Source organism: Heptranchias perlo, chromosome 23 (assembly GCF_035084215.1).
Source record: "Heptranchias perlo isolate sHepPer1 chromosome 23, sHepPer1.hap1, whole genome shotgun sequence".
NCBI lineage: Eukaryota > Metazoa > Chordata > Chondrichthyes > Hexanchiformes > Hexanchidae > Heptranchias > Heptranchias perlo.
This window is the reverse complement of record NC_090347.1, coordinates 23,259,070-23,284,082: the sequence shown is the minus strand read 5'-3', so window position 1 is coordinate 23,284,082 and position 25,013 is coordinate 23,259,070. Positions and strand designations below refer to the sequence as shown.

Genomic DNA, 25,013 nt, shown 5'->3' with positions numbered 1-25,013 from the left:
TTCTCACCACCTGCCACAAGCCCAGTCTGGCAGCTATGTCCTTCAGGACTTAGTCAGCTCGGTCAGTGGTGATATTATGGAGCCACTCTTATTGATATACAGTCTGCGTCTTTGCTATCCTCAGCGCTTCCTCCAAGCGGTGTTCAACATGGAGGAGTACTGATTCATCAGCTGAGGGAGAGCGGTAGGTTGTACTTAGCAGGAAGTTTCATTACCCGTGTCTGACCTGAAGCCATGAGACTTCATGGGATCTGGAGTCAATGTTGAGGACTCCCAGGGTCACTCCCCCTGACTGTATACCACTGTGCCCCCATCTCTTGTGAGTCTGTCCTGCCAGTGGGACAGGACGTATTTCCAGATTTTTAAAACTGAATTCAAATTCTCAAACTTCTATGATGGGATTTGAACTCAAATTCTCTGGATTATTCATCCAGGCGTCTGGATTACTAGTCCAGTAACATAACTTCTATACTACTGCACCCAACTGATAAAACATTTTTCAAAAATTAACTGGCAACTTTTCAAAAAGACCATATTTTTTATGTGTGAAAGATTAAGTGCAATAAAACCAAAATATTGTCATTTTTATGAGCTGTCTTCATTTCCTAGTAACTCAGCAGACCAGGGAACAAACTTGGGATCTTCCTATTCTGTGTAACTCACCACAACTGGTGGTGTACTTACCTGCCAGGTCATTGGGGAAGCCATAGATTTTTATTTTATTATTTTTGCATTACCTACTGTGAGCAGTGTCACAAAGTATTAGAGCAATTAGTACAAACCAAAGCATTCAACTTAATGACTGGGCGGATTGAAAAGGAATGTTTTAATCTATTGGGAGGCCAGATTTGCACACTAATAAAGGGAATTCCTAGAAATCAGTAATTTTAATAAATTGGCAACAATCTATACTGGTGATTATTGAAAACAAGATGCTGTGCAGTCTCTATACTTTTAATTAGACGCTATAGCTTTCACTCAATTTGAAAATTAAATTAACAAACTAGTGATTTATAATGTGGCCATTAAAGACCAGCCATCATGCAGAAGTGTTTTTGTGCAAATTTAAAATCTATCTAACAGTTAGTTTGTAAGAGGATACTGCAATGGTGTGTTTCTGTGTAATTACGCATTCATTTTATGCAGAACAAAGTTGACAGAGTCTGTGGAGACATGCTCAGTCATTCACCTGTGCTCTTACCAGGAGTCTGTGGTTCCTGGTCCCAGAAGATATCGTGGAGAAATTATATATCTCAAAAAATTAAGCTCAATAGCCAAAGTGCATATTAGACCTGTGAGCTGCAATGAATTGATCACAAACACTACAATCCAAAGTTACTAGCTTAATGAAGTAATAAATTTCAGGAGGCACAATATATGTATTAAAATATGCAAATAAAATTGCACAGCATTGCTAGAAACAATATAACATAAAAATGTTACTTTTAATCCTTGGAGGATGAATGATAGCTTCAAGGTCCCTGTTGTTTTCATTGTGAGGAGCTATCACAAACGCAAGAAATCCATTATTTCTAACTAGCAGTTAACTGATCAGTGTTGCATTGTTAACCAAATAGGAGATATATTTTTGTTACCTCACTGCAGTGGCTCAGTGCATTTCCTAATTGCTGACGTTGCAAAATCAACCCATTTTATGTTGAATACATTTTCCTTTTGTTGCAGGACAACGTAGAAAGGATAGACGCTCTTCAGATTTCTATTGAAGAATTCATTGAGAAGTATGAGAAACCATATAAGCCTGTGGTGCTGATAAATGCTGAGCGTGGATGGGCAGCAGGTGAAAAGTGGACGCTGGAGCGATTAAAGCGCAAGTACAGAAATCAAAAATTTAAATGCGGGGAAGACAACGATGGCTACTCTGTTAAAATGAAGATGAAGTATTATGCCGACTACATGGAAACTACAAAAGATGATAGTCCTCTTTACATTTTTGACAGTAGCTATGGGGAGCACCCTAAAAGGGGTAAACTGTTAGAAGATTATGAAGTGCCAAAATATTTTAGGGATGATTTATTCCAGTTTGCAGGGGAAAAGCGGAGACCTCCGTACAGGTAACAGCACTTAAGCAACCAACCTTCGTGATTAATTGTTGAAAAGCAGTAATGTAGGTCAGTGTACTGTCAGTGTGTTGAGAGTACCTCCTATATCCCACAGCTTTCATGTTGGATTTCTAGTGTGACAGGGTAGACCTTAGTAGGAGAGCTCTTTTGGAGCCCTAGTGACCGTCATTCCATTCAAGCAAAAATGAAGTGATGAGCTCTGTTAATGTAGGGCAGTGGATGCTGGTGAAGCATGTCAGCCGCCCAGCTGAGTAGTTAGCAAATGTTAGTCAATTATTATCAGACCAATCAGCAAACTGTCTTTGCCTTTTTAACACGATCCTTAGTGAGTAATGCAACATGCACAGGAAGACTTGTGGATTGTGACAGAACGATTCAAAATGATGCCCTTCCAGTGTCTTGTTGATCAAAGTGATCAATAAAAATGACATTTAGAAAATATACAAAGAATCCAGTTTATTTTAATAAAAGGGCCAAGTATCTGTAAATTGCCTTCCATAATATTGTAGGCAGGTAGTGTTTATGTGTATGGGAGAAAAGCACAAATGGGATATGAGTGCACTATCCTGCAAATTTATTTTTTCAAGTGTCTCATTATATTTCTGTTGACCCTGATTGAAACCATTCACAAACATTAGAAAACTTTATTCAGGGAAAGCTTTTCTACATGCTGGAATTGAATTAAGAACCTCAAGCCGATTAAAATATCCCACTCTAATCAGCTCAGCTGTCTTGAAATTACAGTATAAAATATATTGGATCATTCATTGTGATCATATAAACTACAATCAGTCTTAAGAAATTTATTCTTGCTGGAGTTAAAGGTACTAATAAATAAGATATCTTTACTCTGGAATGGTCTTTGTATAATGTGGCCATCACAATGATTTTAAACAAAATTGATTTTAAAAAAAACTTTGTTTTGTGAATTTTGTGCTCATCGAGCTGAGAGATGCTGGAGCAAGGAATACTTCAATTTCGAGCATCAAGAATTCTATGGTCCCAACAATACACCTGAAACCACAGCCTCAGAAGGTCACGTACCTGTGTGACAACATCATTTTCCACACCAGCTATTCTGTTGTACTGTGGCCTCATGTCTTGGAATTAGATCAAGAGAATGGCCGAACCCATTTCACGTCGGACCCTGATGGTAATTAATAAGCCTAGCCTCTACTGTGCCCAGGTTGCATCAGTGAAAGGTTAGTGTCTAACCCACTGTGCCAATCAGTCCGGAATAACTCATTATAAGTGTGCACGATTGCACTGTAAATACTTTATGGGATAGTTCAGAATTATTTTCATAAGAAAAACAACTTGGATTTATATAGTGTCTTTAATGTAATGAAGAATCCCAAGATGTTTCACTCAAGAGAGCACTAGCAACGAGCATGAGTCGATGAGTTAAGAGAGATCTGAATGAATGGTCAAAAAGATAAGTTTTGAGGAAGCTTTTAAAGACAGAGAGAAAAGTAGAAGGCAAATAGATTTAAGGAGGGAGTTCCAGAGTGGACGATAGTGAACGTTGAAGGCTCTGGCACCAAAAGCTGAATGGCAGGAGGAGATGGAGGGAATGCACAGGAGGTCGGAGTCAGAACACTGTAGGACGGGGAGTGGAGGAGGGTGCAGCGGTAGGGAAGGGCAAGGCTACTGAGGGATTTGTTAACAGGACAAGGAATTTGAGCTTAATGTATTGGGGGACAAGAAGCAAGTGGAGGTCGACTGGAGTGATGGGCAAGTGGGACTTAGTGCAGGACGGGGTGTGAGCAATGAAGGTTTGGATAAGTTAGATATCCTGGGTGAGATGAGTTAATGTTCCATGTACACTTCTAATTTTCAGCAATTTTTACATTACACATGCATATATGACTGGGTGCAGAGAATAAGAGGATTGAAAAGTTACTTTCTAAATCACCTCATGAGTTTTATTTTGAAGAGAAAAACAAGGACATGGTACCTGTACAGGAAGAATATTTCTAGCACGTCTTCTGTATACAATACATCAGTGATAACATCAGAATCAGCACATTTGAATGCTTAGTATTACAGTGCAGAAGGATAAATGTGAAAAATAATCCCTATGTTTTATCTTTTTAGATGGTTTGTCATGGGCCCTCCTAGGTCTGGAACTGGTGTCCATATTGATCCTTTAGGAACAAGTGCATGGAATGCTCTAGTTCAGGGTCACAAGCGTTGGTGTTTGTTCCCTACAAATACACCTCGTGAACTTATCAAGATGACCAGGGAAGAAGGTGGAAATCAACAAGATGAGGCCATCACATGGTTCGTCATTGTCTACCCTCGGACACAGCATCCGACCTGGCCTCAAGAGTTTAAACCCTTGGAAATCCTTCAGAAACCCGGGGAGACAGTTTTTGTACCAGGTGACTTTTTTTTAAAACAGAAAAAGTTTACTTACACAGGGCTTTGTTGAAGGGGGTCATTGCTGTTGGAAAGTCATTGACATTTTTTCAAGTGGTGTTCAACATATGACAACACAAAGATATTGTTTCTGTTTGAAAACTGATTTTGTTGCTTGTGGGTGATATAAAATGACAAACCTCTGCACTTCTCCAATCCATGCAACAGTGACAATTTCCTTTTAAAAAATATTTTTCAGAGTTGTATATTGATTAAATTGTTCTGGTCATGTGTTTCTAGTAGTATATATTGGCACTCAGAATCTGCAGGGTTCTACACACTTTGATGGCATTACCTATTGAAGGATTTAGGACAATTTGTTCAAAGTGGGTCTGGGGAGGACAGTCAGGAGCCTCTAATATTGTCTTGTAATGGGTCGTCTGCTGCCCTTTAATAGGTGTCAGGGGAACCTTTAGATTTCCCAGAAAAGGGCCGTGCCACTCATTCATCACACACTTTTTTTTTGCTTGCAAGTTTTCTCTCCATTCTACATGGGCCAGTTGCCTTCTAGTACCCCACTCAAATGATCATTGCTAAAGTCTGAGCTTCGACAAGAGTTCTAGAACAGATAAGTCTCATTAAATCTGCCCTATGTCCAAATGCAGCCAATTTTTCTCTCCGTAGGCCGGGCGATAGTGTCTATCACTATCCTGGTTGAGAGCTGCTGACTCAGCACAGACCACTGATTGAACCTATAATTTTCCTATTCTGTGTAGCTCATACATGGTGACTTTACCATTGAGCCATCATACTAGTGGCATATATCCCACGTTTGTTGCTGTCAGTCATGAGAATTATACTGTCCCGCCATGGAGGCTCCTCTTCTGTGGGAAGAACTGATGGGCACGGGACGTGCTACTGAAACTGAGGTTATTAACAGCCTTTGTTACCCCCTGGACTTCTGTGCAAAATGGCTGGAAGTGGAGGCAGCGTCAGAATGTTCATAGCAATGTACTGTTCTGGCCACAGCACCTCCAGCTTCATCCTTCTGGGAGGGTGAAATATTGAAAAATATTTGAAACTATTTTTCAAATATTTTTCAATATTTGAAAAATAGTTTTAAGTTGATCTTCTTGCTCCACTGCAGTGAATGTGCGATCAGGTTATCAGGGTCTACCTGGATGCTTCTCATTCCTTCCTTTTTATGTTTAGGCTTTTAGTGTGGATGTGAACAAGTTGCACAGGGCAGAGATATATTAATAAGTATTTGTTTTCATACTGTGGAGATATAACTTTAAGGATGTTGGCTTGCACTGAGTTTTAGGCTTTACTGGTTCTTGAGGTTGGAAGATTTGGATTCTTGATTTGGAAATAGGTTGAGCTGAGAAAGCTTGCATTTTTCAACAAGTTATGGGAAGGCCATGATTTGACTACATGGAGGTGTAACCATGGGGGTTTAACATGTGGATTCTGCACCAGGCAAAAGAAAGGTACCACAAGGAAAGGTGATGGCTCTTTAAATGACAATTAACCATTTCAGGTTGGTGATGTCCTGCATATCAGTGAATACACTTTATTATAAAATATTATGTATAAAACAATAAAAAGTTAGTGAATACTTTAAAATAGTTTAACACTGATTATTCACTACTCTTAAATGCTGCCCAATAGCCAGTCAGTAAATTGGATGGTGAAATGATTGGCCAACTTTTCTGAGCTCATTAGGATGGGTGATGTCATGCTGGAGAATTCTGTTGACACTTTTGAAATCTATTGTATTTTTACACTTTGATTAGCATTTGCTGATGAAGGATGTGCCCTTTTCAGCATCTCTTTTTTTAAAAACAAAAGCCCATACAAGTAACTAAATGTCAGCATCTGACTTGCACAAGATTTTTTTTTCTTTAGTCTGCTTTCTTGATGCTAGCGCTCTGATTAGGAAAAGGTTTTGTAGATTTGCACTTTCATAATTTTTTGCAATATCAAGTAGAGCCCTGAAACAATCTGAACATTTCACAGGTTGAAGTGTGCTAGGAATTTCCTGACCTAAGCTCCTATGGTTCCTTAGATTTTTTTAAAAACTAGTTGATCTGCTATGGTGTTGCACAAGAGAAGTCAAGACCAAGAGTAGTCCTTGGATCAAACAAGATTAAAGGCAGGAGATAATTGAACCAGGGTGCACAGACATAATTCAGTTGCCATTTTAAAGTGATACATTCTTCTCTTATTTTTATATTTCTGTTACAAATTCCGATATCCACAGTTATAATGAAAATGCCTATGTAAACTTAGCACACTGTAATTAAACCCTCCTACTTCTGATGGTGCTGCACCACCTCCACTGGGATGAGGTCATAATTACAGTGTGACAAGTTTAGATAGGCAGTTTCCATTGTAAGTATGGACATAATGGAAAAGTTGACAAGGAATTGTAATTATTAATGTTCATGAATTGATTATTTTAAGAGGTAATTAATTACTTGCTTGAAAAAATAGGAATATGTAAAGGCACGGGGACAAGGAAAGTGAGATTAGGTTAGGTGGTTCATGTGGTGGAAAACACCACACAGATTTGATGGGCTGAATGGCCTGTGTCTACTGTAACATTCTATGAATCTTAGAAAAGGTGAAACTATTTTAGCCTAGTTTCATTTACACTGAGAAGTATGGGTCAGAAACGGGGTCTGGACCTCTCCAATGCAATTCTCGGTCTGTCAGTAATTAGACTTGTTTAAATGTATGTTATATTGATTTGAGCTTTAGAAGTGGGTTCCTTACAAATAATTCTTCTTGCCTTTCAGGTGGATGGTGGCATGTAGTACTCAATATGGACCACACTATTGCTGTTACTCAGAACTTTGCCAGCGCAACCAACTTTCCTGTGGTATGGCATAAAACAGTTAGGGGACGTCCAAAACTATCCAGAAAATGGTACAGGTAATCTCAGCTGGAAATAATTATTATCCAAAGAGAAGTAGGCTATTGATTTTCAGGAGATATTGTTTATGCTGGGTCAGTGATGGTGCATAATGTAAATGAGTTAAGAAATGGTATTGATCGGAAAATAGCCTTTTCTTAGTTTGTACTTCTGCTTCTATGTGAAGCACATTGCCTGAAGCCTATTAAGGCAGTAAGTAGTTGAGCCATACAGACCAGGAAAGTTCCAGTTTTGATTCAGTGCTGAGTTACTTGATCTCAGCCAGGGACATATAGCTTGTCTCGGTGTCCTTGAATCAGGGGTTCTATCCATTGCCCTATGTAGGAAGCACATATGCGCGGGTGTTGGGTGAGGACAGGATTAGGTGTGGCTCTGATCTCCCATGGCGGATATTCTCTGTCAGTGTTCACATATGATGAATAGCTACTTGGACGAGGTACCAGAGGAACTGTACCCCAGTAAAGAAGCTGGAGAGAGAGGGAGCAGAAAGAATTAGCAAAAGAAAGAGGAGGGAATGAGAATTTTTAGGGACAGGAAATCACCATTAAGCCCAATAGGCCCATTCCTTATTCAGACCAATACCATCTGCCCACTTTCTTACCATATCCCTTCTCTATCCAGAAACTTATCTAATTATCTCTTCTACCCATTTATTCTATCTACTTCAATGGCTTTTCATGGTAACTTATTCCACAATTCTGTTACCCTTTTGGTGACAAAGTTCTACCTGACTTACCTTCTTATTCCTAACCTCTCCTCCCTCCTGAAGTGCTACGCTAACTGTGCACCTTTAAGGTACATTGTAAGGGCAATTTAAGGAAGCTTTGCAATCCTTTTGGCACATGTCATACCTCATGGAAGAGCATTTGATTCTGTTACTGAGTGCAAAGTGAAAACATGATTCTTCAGTCAGTTTATGGGAACTTTACATGGTCAGTGTTCCTGCTGAGTTTTACCTCTCCTTGCTGGATATGGTTTTGCTGGTGTCTTGTGCTCTACCGTACTTTGCTGAAGTGAAGTGATTTTCACACACACGCAGTATCAGCAGACGTTGCTGGAAAATTATATGGGGTCCTGGCCAATTTTAACTTTCCTAACCTTGGGACGCCGAGATTAATTAGTGCCCTTGCTGTTGCCGAGCTGAGATTGGCTAATTCAATACAGACTGGGATTGAACCTGCAATGTTTCTGATCTATGTGGCTCATTTACTCACTGCCTTAGTCACCTGAGCTATTAGAAGAGCCTAATGTCCTAATATTTAATGTGTCCCCTGATATTTGAACCCTTTCATCGTGGTAAACAATTTGCACAGATCAATTTGTCAATTCTTCTAATAAACTGGAAACTTCAATTGAATATCTTGAAGTTTTTTCAATAAGAAAACAAGCCCAACTTCATTAATCTTTCCTTTTAAATTTAATTCGAGATATGTAGAATTAGTATTGTTTGCACATCCCTACCTGCTCAAGGGCAACACTATCCTTCCTGCAATAGGGTGACCAGACTATACACAGTACTCCAGATGGGTCTGGCAAACTCCTTACACAATAATAATGCAACATCTCCATACCTCTGATAATGCAACCAAGTACCTGAATTGCCTTTTTTTATTGCAGCTCAACCTTGGATATCTGTCTTGATCAGCACTGTTAAATCATTGTACCATTTAGTGGAAACAACATCTTCTATTTCTTTGCACTAATACTAATTATTTTATTGGTCCACATTGATTTGAATCTACCACTTTTTGGCCCTGTAATCCAAAAGATCTTAGATCCTTCTGAATCTAGTTATTTTTCTGAATCTGAAATTTTTCCTCATTATTTGTGCTGCCTCCTATTTTTATATCATCTGCAATCTTGGAGATTTTACTTAATAAATCATTAATATATATTTTTAAAAAGTAAAAGCTGTAAGCAGACCTCTGATGTAACCTACTTGTAATATTTTCAGCCTCAAAAGTTCCCATTTATGGCTGCGCTCTTTTGCCTGCTTTCAAGACAATTTTAGAACCAGCACTACACTTTACCTTCTGTTCCATGATCACAAATGTTGAACTTTTATCAAAAGTTTCCTGAAATTATAGTTTATTTTCTCCCTCTTGGACCCAAAGAAACAGAAATAAGATAGTTATACAGCAGTAATGAGGAGGTCTGGGAACAAACTGTTTACCTGTCATCTCAGTTGGGAACCACATAGTTCATTCTATTGTTACTCTTTGTGTGACTTGTATTCGTGACTTGGCTCTAGTACATTGTGTAATCTCTTTGCTGAATTTTGTGGCTAGATCCTTGAAATTGAAGAGAACCAAGAATCATTGGCTCTAAGTCATGGCATGCATTGTGGCTTTGTTCATAGTATACAAGGCTCAAACTGCTTCATTTCTTAATACTTCATCAGCTTGTACAAGCGTAGTGTAATTGCACATGGGATCATTTCTATATTGAACATCTGAATAATCTGCTTACAGACCAAAAATGTGTTTTTTTTTAAATATTGTTTTTATATATGAAGTTCTAATGAGTACTGAAATGAAAATTGAAAGGTACTTTGCTTCATGCGGTTTTATCTATGCACATGGAGCTTTGTCTGGTTCAGATCATCTAGAAATTAACAAATGTGGTTCTGAATCTGCTACATTTAAAATAAAAACTTCCACATTGTTCCACTTAAAGATCTTTACCAGTGCTGTTGTTGAACCTCCTGCTATAAAATACAAGAATGGTCCTAGGGAGACTCGTACCTCCAATTTTTTTCGTCCCTTCGTTTAGTACAATCTTTTCCTGATAGTACAACTGACACCAAGAGCTGAGCATTTGGGATATTGTGGTGAAAACCATTTCAGTGAACCTTAAACACCAAGTATGAAGGAGGAATGTAATTCGACAGGTAAATGCCAACTCTGATAAGTACTTACCACAGAGTTTGTCCCTGAGCTGTAACTTTTTAAAAAAAGTTTTTGGTTTTTAATCACTTAGTGTTTTTCCATTGATCCCTGGAAATGTCAGTCTCAGGGAGCCATATGGAATAAATATGCTGTGGATGGTATCAGTGACCGACATAGGGAGGTAGTCCCTGTCTTCAGATCTGAATAAATTCTGCAAATGAGGAAAACGTGGAATACCTTAATGTATTGCACCTTATATATCTCCTCTTTTAGTATGAATTGGAGTGTAGATTGAATTCACATCAGAATGAATTCTTCAGTTTAAATGGGATTTAACGGTGATAAATGAGACCGTAAACTGTAAACAAGTGCACTGCAGTAACACTAAATTAGTTTGAACTTATGTAGCTCTTAAGAAAAACAAATGAATTGGGTAAATTAAGGTGTAGGTTATTTTTGTACAATTTTTATTTTGTGCTGGGTTTTGGCAAGTTTACCTATGCTTCATCGAGAAGAATCAAACTTTTTCTGCTTTTGTGTTCTGGCAGGATTTTAAAGCAGGAACGGCCAGAACTTGCTGTAGCAGCAGATTTAGTTGACCTGCAGGAGTCCACGGGTATTGCATCAGACAGCTCAAGCGATTCCTCCAGTTCGTCTAGTTCTAGTTCCTCAGATTCTGACTCAGAGGTGAGAACTTATTTTCCTTTCCTGCAAATAATTGGGTTGCATGTCATTTGTCTATTTTCATTTATGGTGTGGTCAGTAGAATTTGGTAAAAGCTATAATACATTTCCAGTAAATCTAATTGGAATCATGAATTCCTACTCCTATAGTTGGAAATGAAAAAGTCAAAAGCAAAACTTACGAGGTAAAGAAATGTTTCGTTTTAATAACTTTAAGAATTATAACATTATGTAAGAATGCAATACAATGTATGATCCTGTATATCTCACTTGAAAATTCAATCATATATCCTTCCCTTTGATTGAGTACTTGCCTACTATAATAAGTAGTATTGTGCACCTGCTCATCAAAATAACCACCCCACCGTTGAGGGAAGCTGATTTTTTCAAACAGTTGCATACTGTTTAAATTTTTATTTTTCAAATGCAAAGTGCATTTTTCTGCTACCATCTGAACTAAATGGTAGTATTGCCATGATCTGTGCTTGGTCTTGGTAAAAAGTTTTAAACAAAAAAAGTTGCCTGGTAAATGATCCCTGAAGATATAAATAAATTGCCTCTATCCAGAGGAGTGGGGAATTCTGGAAAAAAAATATGCACCCATGAGTGGAGAAAGGGAAGGAAATGCTGACAAAGCAAACTTAAGTGGTTAAGAAGGGCAAGACAGATTAACCTAGATTTACAGGGGTAGTAAGAGAGTAAAGCCTTTTGAATATTGGTAACAATCATACAAGGGAGCTTGGAGGCAATCTATCATTAAAGCTACAGTAAGTGAAGCCTACCTGATGGAGCAACGATGAAGTAGAAAGCTAGATGGCCCCAATTTGAGTTTTATCAACGGTATTTTGGTCTGTGCTTTATCAGGGCAGCTAAGAAATTGGACTTGTGTTTTTTTTTGTTTTAAAAAAAGTTGGAGTAGGGCAGAAATCTACCTTCACATTGAACATAGGAACAAGAGTAGGCCATTTCATCCCTCGGGCCTGTGCTGCCATTCAATGAGATCGTGGCTGATGTGTGACCTAATTCCATATACCCACTTTATCCCCATATACCCACTTTAGCCCCATATCCCTTAAGACTTTTGGTTAACAAAAATCTATCAATCTCAGATTTAAAATGAACAATTGAGCTTTCATCAACTGCCGTTTGTGGAAGAGAGTTCCAAACGTCTACCACCCTTTGCGTGTAGAAGTGTTTCCTAACTTCACTCCTGAAAGTCCTGGCTCTAATTTTTAGGCTATGTCCCCTAGTCCTGGACTCCCCAACCAGCAGAAATAGTTTCTCTCTATCTACTCTATCAGTTCCCCTTAATATCTTGAAAACTTCGATCAGATCATCCCATAATCTTCTAAATTCCAGGGAATACAACCCTAGTTTGTGTAATCTCTCCTCGTAATTTAACCCTTGGAGTCCAGGTATCATTCCAGTAAATCTAAGCTGCACTCCCTCCAAGGCCAATACATCCTTCCTAAGGAGCAGTGCCCAGAACTGAACACAGTACTCCAGGTGTGGTCTAACCAGGGCTTTGTATAGCTGCAGCATAACGTCTACCTCCTTGTATTCTAGTCCTCTAGATATAAAGACCAGCATTCCATTAGCCTATTTGATTATTTTCCGAACCTGTCCATGACATTTTAATGACCTATATACATGGACCCCTAAGTCTCATTGGACCTCTGCTGTTTCGAGCTTTTAACCATTTAGAAAGTACTCTGATCTATCCTTTATAGGTCCAAAGTGAATGACTTCACACTTGCCTACACAGAAATCCATTTGCCACAGTTTTGCCCATTCACTTAATCTATTAATACCTCTCTGTAATTTTATGCTTTCATCTACACTACTTACAGTGCTGCCTATCTTTGCGTCATCGGCAAACTTGTATATGTGGTTTTCTATCCCGTCATCTATGTCATTGATAAATACGGTGAATAGTTGAGGCCCCAATATAGATCCCTGTGGGACACCACTAGTCACATCCTGCTAATTTGAGTACCTGCCATTTATCCCTAGTTTTTGTCTCCTGCTGCTCAGCCAATTTCCTAACCAGGTCAATAATTTGCCCTCAATTCCATGAGCTTCAACTTTAGCTCACAGACTCTTATGAGGGACTTTATCCAATGCCTTCTGGAAGTCCATATAAACAACATCCATAGACATTCCCCTGCCCACTACTTTCAAAAAATTCAATCAGATTCGTCAGGCATGCCCTACCCTTCACAAATCCATGCTCTCTCTGATCAGCTGAAAATTTTCAAGGTGTTCAGTCACTCGATCCTTAATTATAGACTCTAGTAATTTCCCGACAACAGAAGTTAGGCTAACTGGTCTATAATACCCTGGTTTCCCTCTCTCACCTTTCTTAAATAGCGTAGTGATGTGCAATTTTCCAATCTAAAGGAACGGTTCCTGAATCGAGAGAACTTTGGAAGATTATAGTTAGGGCTTCTGCAATGTTCTTACCTACTTTCTTTAAAACCCTGGGATGGAAACCATCTGGTCCTGGGGACTTGTTGCTCTTTAGTGCCATTATTTTCTTCATTACTGTAAATTTGCTTACGTTAATTATGGTAAGTCCCTGTCCCTGATTCAAAATTAGTTTCCTTAGGTTGTCCAGCATACTGTCCTCTTCTACTATAAATATTGACACAAAGTAATTATTTAACATGTCTGCCATTTCCTTATTTTCATTTACAATATCACCATTATTAGTTTTTAAAGGGCCCACATTGCTCTTGACCACCCTCTTTTTCCTAATATAATTGTAAAAAATTTTTGTGTTGATTTTGATATCCCTTGCAAGTTTCTTTTCATACTCCCTTTTTGTAGCTCTTATTATCTGTTTTGTCTCCCTTTGCTGTTCTTTGTATCTCTTCCAGTCGCCAGGATCTGTGCTATTTTTTGCATTTTTGTATGCTTTTTCTTTTAGTTTTATGTTGTCCCTTACGTCTTTTGTCATCCATAGCTGTTTTTCTTGGCAAGTAAAGCTCTTGCCCCTTAGGGGTATAAACTAATTCTGTATCACATTAAATTCTTTTTTGAACACCTCCCACTGATCGTCTGTCATTTTACCCATTAACAGATTTCCCCAGTTTACCGTGGACAGTCTCTGTCTCATCCCGTTGAAGTTGGCCTTACCTAAATTTAGAATCTTAGAAGCTGATACAGTTGTCTCCCTTTCAAACTAACGTTGAACTCGATCGTATTATGATCGCTATTAGGTAAATGTTCACGCACCGTTAGGCTGTTAACTAAATCTGGCTCATTACTCATTATTAAATCTAATATGGACTGCCCCTTTGTTGGTTCTAGGACATATTTTGCAGAGAACACAACAAACAGTCTTCAGATTGATTGATAATGTTTATAGTAATTTTTTTTATAAATCAAGACAAAAGTAAAAAAACTGCTTGCAGCCACTAAAGAGTGAGGTCATTTTGGCCGACACAATTACTGTAGCATCATACATTAAACGTCTATTACAGGCTAAACAAATGGGAGGATTTGAATGAAACAAAATCTAGGAGTTTATACGTTATGCTTTACCAGCAATCTCAGACCCCTGCACAAATATTTGGAACACATGCTACTGGCACTGAAAGATGTCCAGAGATTCTTACAATAAATCTGCCATGTACAGGCAAAGTTGTGGGAAATAGTTTAAGGAACTTTCCCAAAATGGCAGTAATGAAGGGGGAAGAAAGGAATGGAAAACTAGAAAATAAAAGATATTATGAATAGAATAGAGAAACCAACAGCTTGAAATGAAGAAGGTGGAGAATGATTGCAGACAGATTTGGAAAATTAACAATAATGCAAAAGAAACTTCACTAATATTTCAGTGTTTGTGGATTTTAACATATTGAATCTAGTGGGAGTGTGTCACACAATAGATTAGGAAAAACATTTTCTTTCTTTCATTGCTTGCCTCTGGCCTAGGTGTTAATTCAGCCCTGATTAATGGGATGGTGTGAGTCATGTCTCAACCACCTCCTCCCTGTTGGCAAGAGGCCATAGCACAAAAAATGGCCAGAATTTGGTACTTCTCACTCAGGCTTTAGGGTGGCTGGTGTGAGAAAATAGCAGTGTCACAGCAGAGCAACAGTGATGCTTTTTTAATGACTCCGTCATGGCAGATTGTTGACAGTTTTTACTTTGCATCTGATAGACATTAAACCTGGTCTTGAAGTGCTTGACACTGAGCACAAAAAGTTTACATTCTCCAGTACTGACATCCTTCACCTTGATCATCACCCCAAAAGATATCAACAGTTACTATTTGGGGTACGAGAAATGGTTACGCAGTTCTTGCATTGTGTAGTGAGAGATGGGAAATAGATAACCTCATTTGCCATTATATTTATATAAAGGAAGGTGGTGAATGGATGTGGGAAATCCATTTTATTTTCCATAAAGAGATGAAAGCAAAATAATAAGAGAACAGGAATAAAAGCAAGGACATCCATCTAGAACAGGACCCAGGAAGGCAAATGATAGTATTGCATAGGGTGAGCAAGTGATTTTAATTAATTCAAATTGGAGTTATGGTCATTGCAATCAGAAGGATATTTCACTTGTGTTTTATTCTGATTTAGGCTTTTCCATTTCTTTTTTCTTTTGCTCCCTTTTCTTCAAATTCAACAGAGAAAGGGGGAGAAAAGAACAGAAAAAATGGACACAGACGTGGAGAGATTTCTGGAAAGAACAGGACTAAGCACAGAGGAAAATGTAAATTAAGCAAAAGTATATTCTGGAGGGGGGCAGGGAAGATAAAGAAAATAGCTACAGCAAGACCAACAGCTAAGATTATTAGACACACTTTAAGACTGATAAAGAGTTGCTTGTTATCTTGTTTATCTCGTATCTCAAAAAAGCAACCACAGACAGTTTTGAAGAAAATAAAGCTTCATATAAAATAACAGCTGGGATACCACAAAAAGTTATTTTGAGGTAAACAAGTTTTTTTGAAAAGCTGCAGTTTAGCAACTTAGTGATTATATATAATTTCTTTGGAAATAAACACTTTTTAAACAGACTGTAACTGTACGTCTCAGGAACCATCTTAATTGTTCTCTGCCTCAAGTTTGTGTGCAACTATCAGAGAGAGAGAGAGAGAGAGAAACAGCCACCAGTCCCACCTACTAACTTGTGATTTAGAAAACAAATTGTTGATTTTATTGGGTCGTACTATCAAACTCTCATCCCAGTGAAAAAAATGACTTGATTTCTGAAATGCTAATAGGCTGCCTTCATGGGTTGGAATGCTGACTGCTAGCTTAATGCATGAGCAAGTGCCATGAATGTGCCTTCTACTTCAATTCATTCTTTCCCAGATTCTCATAACCATGGAGCTCTTTACCTCTTCTACTCTTTCCTTCTTGTAAAATTCAGATTTTTGGATCCTTAGCTCGGTGTTTTCTAATGATTACTACAACAACCACAACAATAACTTGCATTTATACAGCACTTTTAATATAGAAAAAAGTCCCAAACTTCACAGAGGCATAATCAGACAAAAACGGAGGTCGAGACAAAGAAGGAGATATTAGGAGGGGTAACCAAAAGCTTAGTCAAAGAAGTGGGTTTTAAGGAGGGTATTAAAGGAGAGGGAGGTGAAGAGATCAAGGATTTTATGAAAGGAATTCCAGAGCGTGGGGCCTCCAATGATGGGGTGAAGGTGGAAATGCACAAAAGACCAGAGGAAGAAGAATGGAGAGTTTGGGAGGGATTGTAGGGCTGGAGGAAGTTACAGAGATAGGGAGGGATAAGGCCATGAATGGATTTAAACATAAGGATGAGAATTTTAAATTGGAAGCATCGGATTGGGAGCAATGTGGAGGTCAGCAACTGGAGGGGTGATGGGTAATAGTGACTTGGTGCGGGATAGGATACAGGCAGCAGAGTTTTGGAGAGTAGGGGATGGGAGGCTATCTACGGGAGCCTTGGAATAGTTGAGTCCGGAGGTGAGAAAGGCATGGATGAGAGTTTCAGTGGCAGATGGGCTGAGGCGGAGGCGAGCGATTTTACCGAGGTAGGAGGTCTTGTAATGGAGACTATGTGGGGTCAGAAGTTGAGCTTGGGGTCGAATATGATGCAGAGATTGTGAACAGTCTGGTTCAGTCTGAGACAACGGCTTGGGGGGGTAGAATCAGTGGCAAGTGTATGGAGTTTGTGGCTGAGGCAGAAGACAATGGCTCCAGCCTTCCCATTGCTTAACTGCAGGAGCTGTAGCTCCACCAGTCTGTAAATCGGACAAGCAATCTTACAGCAAAGAGGCATTGGAGGGGTCGAGAGAGGTGCTGGAGATGTAGAGCTGGATAACTGAATTACCTCACCTTCCCTCCTATCTTTTTCAATCTTGGTGATGTTCCTTGGCCCTTCAGCAATTAAAAAAAAAATTATTGTGAATAATAAACAACTACGTTCAAGGTACTAATCCATGGGACACGAGACCCTTATGAAACTGTTGTTACCTGCGCTTTGGGCTTTCATGAAATATTCCTCTTATCTAAGTGCTTTCAAATTAAATAAATGCCAAGTTTTTAATGTTGCTACAATTCAGAATTTATAAAGAAAGGGCAAACTGCATATCTGCAAAAACCCACCTAAATGATGTGGATAATGAAAAAGAGATGAAAATGCACAAATTGTGTATTGCTCCCAGTCCTCTTCAGAGAAATGAGGGGTGGTTCTAATGCACAAAACCTGAGCCCTGATAGTAAAAATTATCATGGCTATGGTAGAAAAGAGACTTGCTCTTAAACTAGTGAGGGAAGGGTTCATGTACATAGAACATTCACCCCAGCACTTTAGTCTTAATGTATAGATACTTTATTGCCTCAATCCAAAAATTGATAAACTAGTCAATACCACAACTCCACAATTAAAGATGACAGTTTTAGACCTGGTAGATTTATGGCAAAAGCTACACCACTTTCCATTCAAAACATCCACAAATCCAACATTTATTCTTCATACCTAAATTGCAGCTGCTAAATATGCTGCACTATAAAAAAGGATCGATATTACTATCAAACTGCCACAGTAACTCTGAGTGCATACACCACCTTCCACAGAAATTTAAAAACTGGGGACTAACTCTAACTATCTTGCTCCTATGAAGCCTAAATTCCCTCCATTTTTCTGGATGTATCTGACCCCATTCTGAGACACCAGGTTTATTAATTCTCTGTGGTAAAGCACCAAGGCAGTTTGTTAGGGATGATATCCTTTGCAAAGAAATTGGAAGCAAAGGTCATTCAAACTACCGAAGTGAAAAATGTCAAGCTTTAGCAGCAGTATAAAACCACACACGATCAGACTGTTCCTAGAGATTAAATTATTCAATCAAAATGTATTGGAATTAAAAGAATCATTATACCCCAACTTTAGTTAGTTTGAGGGCACATATTTTAATACACCCATCATACTTTTAGCACTGAGATATATTGCTTTGCATTTCTGAACATTAAATAACATTTGCATTTCATCTGCCCATTTGTTAGATCTCTGCAGATTTCTCTGAATTCTATGTTTTGCTGTAAGCATCCTGTTTACCCATGCGACTTGATATCATTTGCATGCTTCAACATTATAACGTTGATACTACCATCCTGACTTTTTTTTTAAAATTCTCTATTGTTCACCCCTCCTTTGCTGAAGGTTTTGATTGTCATTCTTGTATGGTTCCAAAGGTGTGAATACCCTTCAGTACCTTGCTAAATGGCCATTCTTCATGTTGACTTAGACTATGGGTGTTCACCAGGTGGAGAGAAAGATCACATCCTGTCCTCATCCAACATCCACATGCGCACTCTGCTGGAAATTAGTCATCCAATAGAATTGGCTGTTTTTTTCCCCCCTTTCTAACCCAGGGATCCTGAAGCCAATTCTAATGTACTGCTGCAGCTCTAGCTGAGATTAGCCATTTCAGCAGAGACTAGGAATTGAACCTGGAACCTTACGGGCTGTATGGCCTGGTACGTAGGTTTCCAAACTGAGGTCCATGAGATAACCTGGGGGCTCAGATCATCAGATCTTTGTCTGTCTGTCAGGAGATTTCTGCATTTTTCTTTATTTGTTGACTTTCTAGCATGTTAATTATTGCTGTATACAAAAAAAAGTTTCCTCCTGTGTTGGCGCTGTCTTTGGGTTGCTTACACTGTCTTTTGGAAATTAGGACAGGAAGTCCCTGGAAGTGTGTAAGGTAATTACACACACAAAAATCACTGGTTTGGTGCTGTGAGTGCTGCCTCTATGCAAGGACAATGAGGGAGCCAATCCAAATATTGTAAACAGCTTAAATCTTAGGGCTGACCTTTGTGTATCAGCTGTGTAGCTGGAACTACAACCTATTACAGAATAATCAGTGCAGCACTGTTTTGTCTATTTATCAATTGACCGTTGTATTCAAATGGAAAGATGAGGAACCAAGAATTGGGACAATCAACTGTGGAGTCGGGGAAGCAAAAGCCAAGGAGAGTTATTGTCATATATAGAAAATATTCATGCATATTGTTGGTATGTTTGCACAAACGAACAACATTATGTTTTCAGTGCATTGGATTCAGACAGACATGGTTTATCTAGTTTACATTGCCTATTTACCACAAAACTTTTTGTGGTAACCAGATTTATGTGGTTAAATCAGATTTGCCACAAGTGCAGTGCAGCCCACTGTATTATCCATTTTCCCCCTCTTATGTAGACAATTTGGAATTCAAATGACCACATTCTGCTCTATCCCATGAACATTCAATTTAGTCGCAGGTCTTATTAGGCATCTTAACAAGTGACTTCTGAAAGTCAAGATATATATCTACCACATTACTCTCATTTAACAGTTGTTTTGCATATTTAGGGGGTTCCGCTACATTTGTTTTATAAACTTACATAATCCCATATTAAATTCAAATTACTGCCTTTATTGGTAAATGCTTTCTTCATAATTATCAAGCCAATAGGCTCATGATTCTTCGGATTATTTCTCTAATCTTACTTTTAAAACATCCTTGAGCATTTTCCAATATATTTAATGTCTCCAGCAAATGTTATTTCAAAGGAAATACCTGTTCATTTCCGTTTTATGATGCATTTATTTCATTTACGTAAATTCATTTTGCTTGTTTGAAAACTAGTGTGACTCTGGTGCTGAAGGAGATGGAATGACACACCGAAGGAAGAAAAGAAGAACCTGCAGCATGATGGAAGATGGCAGTTCTCAATCTCGTGATGACTGTGTGAGCAAAGAACGCAGCTCTTCCAGGTGACAAGAAGCACTGGAAAATACCGACTTTGCATCCTAAAATAAATTAAGAATGAAATTCCAGTGAAAGATGAAAAATAATTGCCAGTTTAAGAATTGATTTTAAATTCTGAAATATTTCATTTTTCTGTTGCTAGTAGAAATCTTTTATTTACCTCCTTGGTGGTGATTATAAACCCAGACAGAACTTCGTCATGGTGATAGCCATTTAAGAATGTACAATGTTAAATAATTGATTTTTTTTTAGTTAAAATTATTTGGTGTTGTAAAAATATTTTTGTAAACTCTTCCCATTATTAACAGTAATACTGAGCTAAACACAGTTATTAGTCAGTTGATGGCCCAGGTTTATTAGATACTCTTTATTACTGTTGATTAATATTTCAGTTCAAGTTCTGCTTGAACTAAATAAAGTTGAACACTGAATAAATCTGTTTTTATCCTGAAGCTGTCAATTTAGAAAACACCATTGCTACATTTTTCACATAACTTGATTCAAAGGCCTTTCAGAAGCCAGATTTACACACAATTCCTATCTTCATTGCAACTGCTCCAAATTCCAGATTAGAAACTAAATTTGTTCTTGGTCCATGTTTATTATTCTGTTAACTAATATTATTCCACTCATATGTATTCACATTTATTTTTTATTCCCAGATTACATTTTATAACTAGAAGGTTTTATACAGAGGGAGTGATTAGTTGCCATAGAAAAATTAGTTTTCTTTTAAAAAGATTACATTGTCTTTTAGTGCTCCTTAAACACAGAGAACAACCCATATGAATGGAAATGTGTCATATCAAGTTCAGTTAGTAATTATATTTAAATACTACAATTTTAATAGCTTTTATTATGATGGTACAGAACAGCCTAAATGAGTTGCTCTCCTTTCTCTTTAGAGGTGACTAGCTGGTATTTGAAAGTTCCCAAGCAGACATTAAATGTTAAATTTACAGGACTCTAGATTTCCCTATGGCCATGGGGAACATTACTGCCCAGTATAGTATTAAGGCATACAGACCAGAAGGTTCAATCTCAGTCTGTGCTATTACCTGCTCAGCTGGGGCAGCAATCAGGGCTATTCTTTGACCTCAGCTGAAAAGAAAGCATGTGTTATCAGGTTTGGCCATGATGCCCTCCATATTCTAACAGATTGCCAATACTTGCCATCTAGATGAGCAGATAAACAGTGGTTATCTGGGTGATACCAGCATGAGTCAGCATCTTCATGAGAAATGAAGGGGAATTTACCTGACTATTATTCCCAACTAACAACTACATTTTGCAGTGAATCACAAAACTAGTATTAATTGTTTTAACTCTGAACCCCACGCACCGAAAATGAAAATGCATATTCAATGGTGAACTGTATTTGATAACCAGCTGTATGAAATTCAAATTGAAAGTGCAGGTTTTGTTTCTGTGCAGTAGCACTACTAAATTTGAACATGTATTTAATAATTTTTGTCTAGCTTTAAGACAGCTCTAGGAAAGAAGGTGAAAAGTTTGGACTTTAATTGTGGGCACTAGTAGGGAAGTAATTCCAATATATATTCAATAATTATTGTGGCAATATGAAAAATACTTCCACAATTCTTTGGACTACCCATGTGGTACTATAAAGCTTTAATTAGGATGCACTTTGGTAATGACCATCTCCAACAAGAGAGAGTCTAACCCCCTGACATTCAACGGCATTACCATCGCCAGATCCCCCACCATCAACATCCTGGGGGTCACCATTCACCAGAAACTTAACTGGAGCAGCCACATAAATACTGTGGCTACAAGAGCAGGTCAGAGGCTGATATTCTGCGGCGAGTGACTCACACCTGACTCCCCAAAGCCTTTCCACCATCTACAAGGCACAAGTCAGGAGTGTGATGGAATACTCTCCACTTGCCTGGATGAGTGCAGCTCCAACAGCACTCAAGAAGCTCGACACCATCCCGGACAAAGCAGCCCGCTTGATTGGCACCCCATCCACCTCCCTAAACATTCACTCCCTTCACCACTGGCGCACAGTGGCTGCAGTGTATACCATCCACAGGATGTACTGCAGCAACTTGCCAAGACTTCTTCAACAGCACCTCCCAAACCTGCGACCTCTACCACCCAGAAGGACAAGGGCAGCAGGCACATGGGAACAACACCACCTGCATTGTTGCCCTCCAAGTCACACACCATCCCGACTTGGAAATATATTGCCGTTCCTTCATGGTCGCTGGGTCAAAATCCTGGAACTCCTTACCTAACAGCACTGTGGGAGAACCTTCACCACACGGACTGCAGCGGTTCAAGAGGGTGGCTCACCACCACCTTCTCAAGGGCAATTAGGGATGGGCAATAAATGCTGGCCTTGCCAGCGACGCCCACATCCCATGAACGAAGAAAAAATTGAACCTATTGTCATGATGTGTATCAACTACTATGGTTTCACTGGTGAAGGTGACTGCAACTTGTGGCCTTTGGCGCAAATTTCTCCACTGAGTATTTTCCAAATTCCTGATCTCTGCTTACACCAGAGTAGTGCTTTTCCTCTGGAGAATAATATTGTATTGTAGCCTTCTTTCCCTGTCTATTGGTTTTTGTACTTAAGCAGAATTCCACTTCATATACAGGCAAACCAAAACCTGTGGAAAAGTACTACTACAATTTTCTTGTTGTACATTTGAAACATCCAGAATACAATCTACTAATATTTAAAGTGATTTTTGAGCTAAAACAATTTGAATTATCCAACCAATTCAATTAAGCAGAAAAGTAGGAATTTAGTGCAAAAATATTTGAATTATCAGATAATTTGAATTAAACAACTTTGAATTAAGAATAGATTGGTTCCTTTTCCACAACTTTATTACATGTAGTCTCAATGAGAAGACTGGTCTATGCTGGACCTATTTCTAATACCCTTTCCCTAAAACGTTTTAAATTTCTCTTTTTCAAATATTTATCCACCTCCCTTTCAAAAGTTATTATGGATTATGCTTCCACCACTGATTCTGGTATATTCCATTGTCCTAACAATCTTTTGCATGAAAATAATTCTTCTAACCTCTTCATTCTTTTTATGGTCATTTTAAATTTATGCCCTCTAGTTCCTAACTGACTGACCAGTGGAAATAATTTTTACCTAATTACTTAGCAAAACTCATCATCATTTTGAACTCCTCTATTAGTTTTCCTCTTAACCATTGTCCTAACGAAAAGAGCCCCAGTTTCTTCTGTTTCTCCTCATTGCTAAAGCCTGAAATCACTGGTCTTATCTTAGTGAAGCTCCTCGGCTTCTTATCCATGGTCTTGACATCCTAATAAGAAGAGCAGAAGGATGCATTGGAGTATTTTGTAACACACATAACCTCCTACTCCAGCTGCAAGACTTTCTTGAACAATTGCTCTGGTATCAGAACTTAAGTCACCAAAGTATGCAAAACTTGACTTTGCCAAAGCGTCCTACCTCAGGAATGTCAAATGATGCTCCACTGAGATCAACCTTGATCATTGTGCTGGTTTCGGCTGATGCTACAGCAGTCATTGTAGCACCAGACAACGCGTGCTACACACAATGCAGAATATTTGATTGTCATGTCTCACCCCTTGAGGCTAGAGCTGTTCACATTGATACAACTCTCATTCCTGTAAACGTTAGGACCAGTTGACAATGGAGAGCCAGCCTACTGAGACCAAGCTGTGATTGAATCTTCACAGCCGTGCAAGAGCTCACCTCATGTGTTGCAGATCTCAGTAGGAGCTGGGGGGGCACATCCATTCCATCGTAAGTGTCCCCTCAACGTAGGCAATAGAGCAGCTTTATAGAGTGCGAGTCCATGCAGATGGCTGTTGAGAATCTGGAGAAATTGAGGAATACTAAGAATTTTAAGGAGGTAAATATGAGGAAGGTGAAGGTCACAGTTCAATTGATTAATAACACCTGCATTGCTTGTAAATTAGGCCTTTATCTTTCAAAGAACTATCAAGTGGGGTTACGGGGAGCGGGCAGGAAATTGGACATGAATTTAGATTTGAGGTTAGGATCAGATCAGCCATGATCTTATTGAATGGCGGAGCAGGCTCGAGGGGCCGATTGGCCTACTCCTGCTCCTATTTCTTATGTTCTTATGGTCTTGTCACATTGGTGTATTAAGGGCTTTTCTTCTGAGACTGGAGTGAAGTTTGACTTTTGGGGCATATGAAAATGTTCCCCATTCCCCAGCATCAAAATACCCCTTGAAGAGTATTAAAATGGACATTTACAAATGTGGTTTGAATTCTGTTGAATCTTTCTAGCAATGGAGGTAGTCCTCTGTCACATTCCATCTTCAAAGTATGGTAAATCACTCATAGATCCGACATATAAAGTGCACAAGAAAAAATTAGACGAGCAATCGGCTACAATACTGTCTGGTGGTGAACAGAATGTTAGAATACGTGATGATAAAGCTGAAGCAATAATTACTTAAAAACTTGAATTTAATTTGTCTGAGGTAGTGATTGCTTATAATTATTTATGAGCCATTGAGAACATCATGTTTCAAGAAGGATTATCTTTACCTTATGTGTATGTTTTCAAACTGTAAGTCTCCCAATTAACATCTTTAAAAGAATGTAATTTAGTACTACTTACAATAATGTACTTAAATTTTAAAAAAAGTTACCCTTTTCTTCTGTTTTGATTTTGAGAATTTTTTAAAAGAACTTTTGAAGTGCAAGATGTACATTTTGTTGTTCCAGGCCAGGAAGTCCTTCCTTCATCCCATAATCATGGCTTATTGTTGCTGACAGATACATCGGATTTA

At 38.6% G+C, this 25,013-nt stretch overlaps 1 protein-coding gene across 2 annotated transcripts in view; it reads left to right on the top strand.

Moving 5' to 3' along the window:
• Positions 1–20,658, top strand: part of jmjd6 (jumonji domain containing 6, arginine demethylase and lysine hydroxylase) — a 30,353-nt gene extending 9,695 nt beyond the window's left edge. The window contains exons 2-6 of one of the 2 annotated variants that reach the window (XM_068004179.1): positions 1,684–2,072; positions 4,179–4,465; positions 7,244–7,379; positions 10,817–10,955; positions 20,089–20,658. In XM_068004179.1, coding sequence (XP_067860280.1) covers positions 1,684–2,072; positions 4,179–4,465; positions 7,244–7,379; positions 10,817–10,955; positions 20,089–20,220 — 1,083 coding nt within the window. In that variant the 3' untranslated portion in view covers positions 20,221–20,658. The remainder of the gene's footprint in view (positions 1–1,683; positions 2,073–4,178; positions 4,466–7,243; positions 7,380–10,816; positions 10,956–20,088) is intronic. The other variant, XM_068004180.1, reaches the window with a different exon arrangement.
• Positions 20,659–25,013: the final 4,355 nt, after the last annotated feature.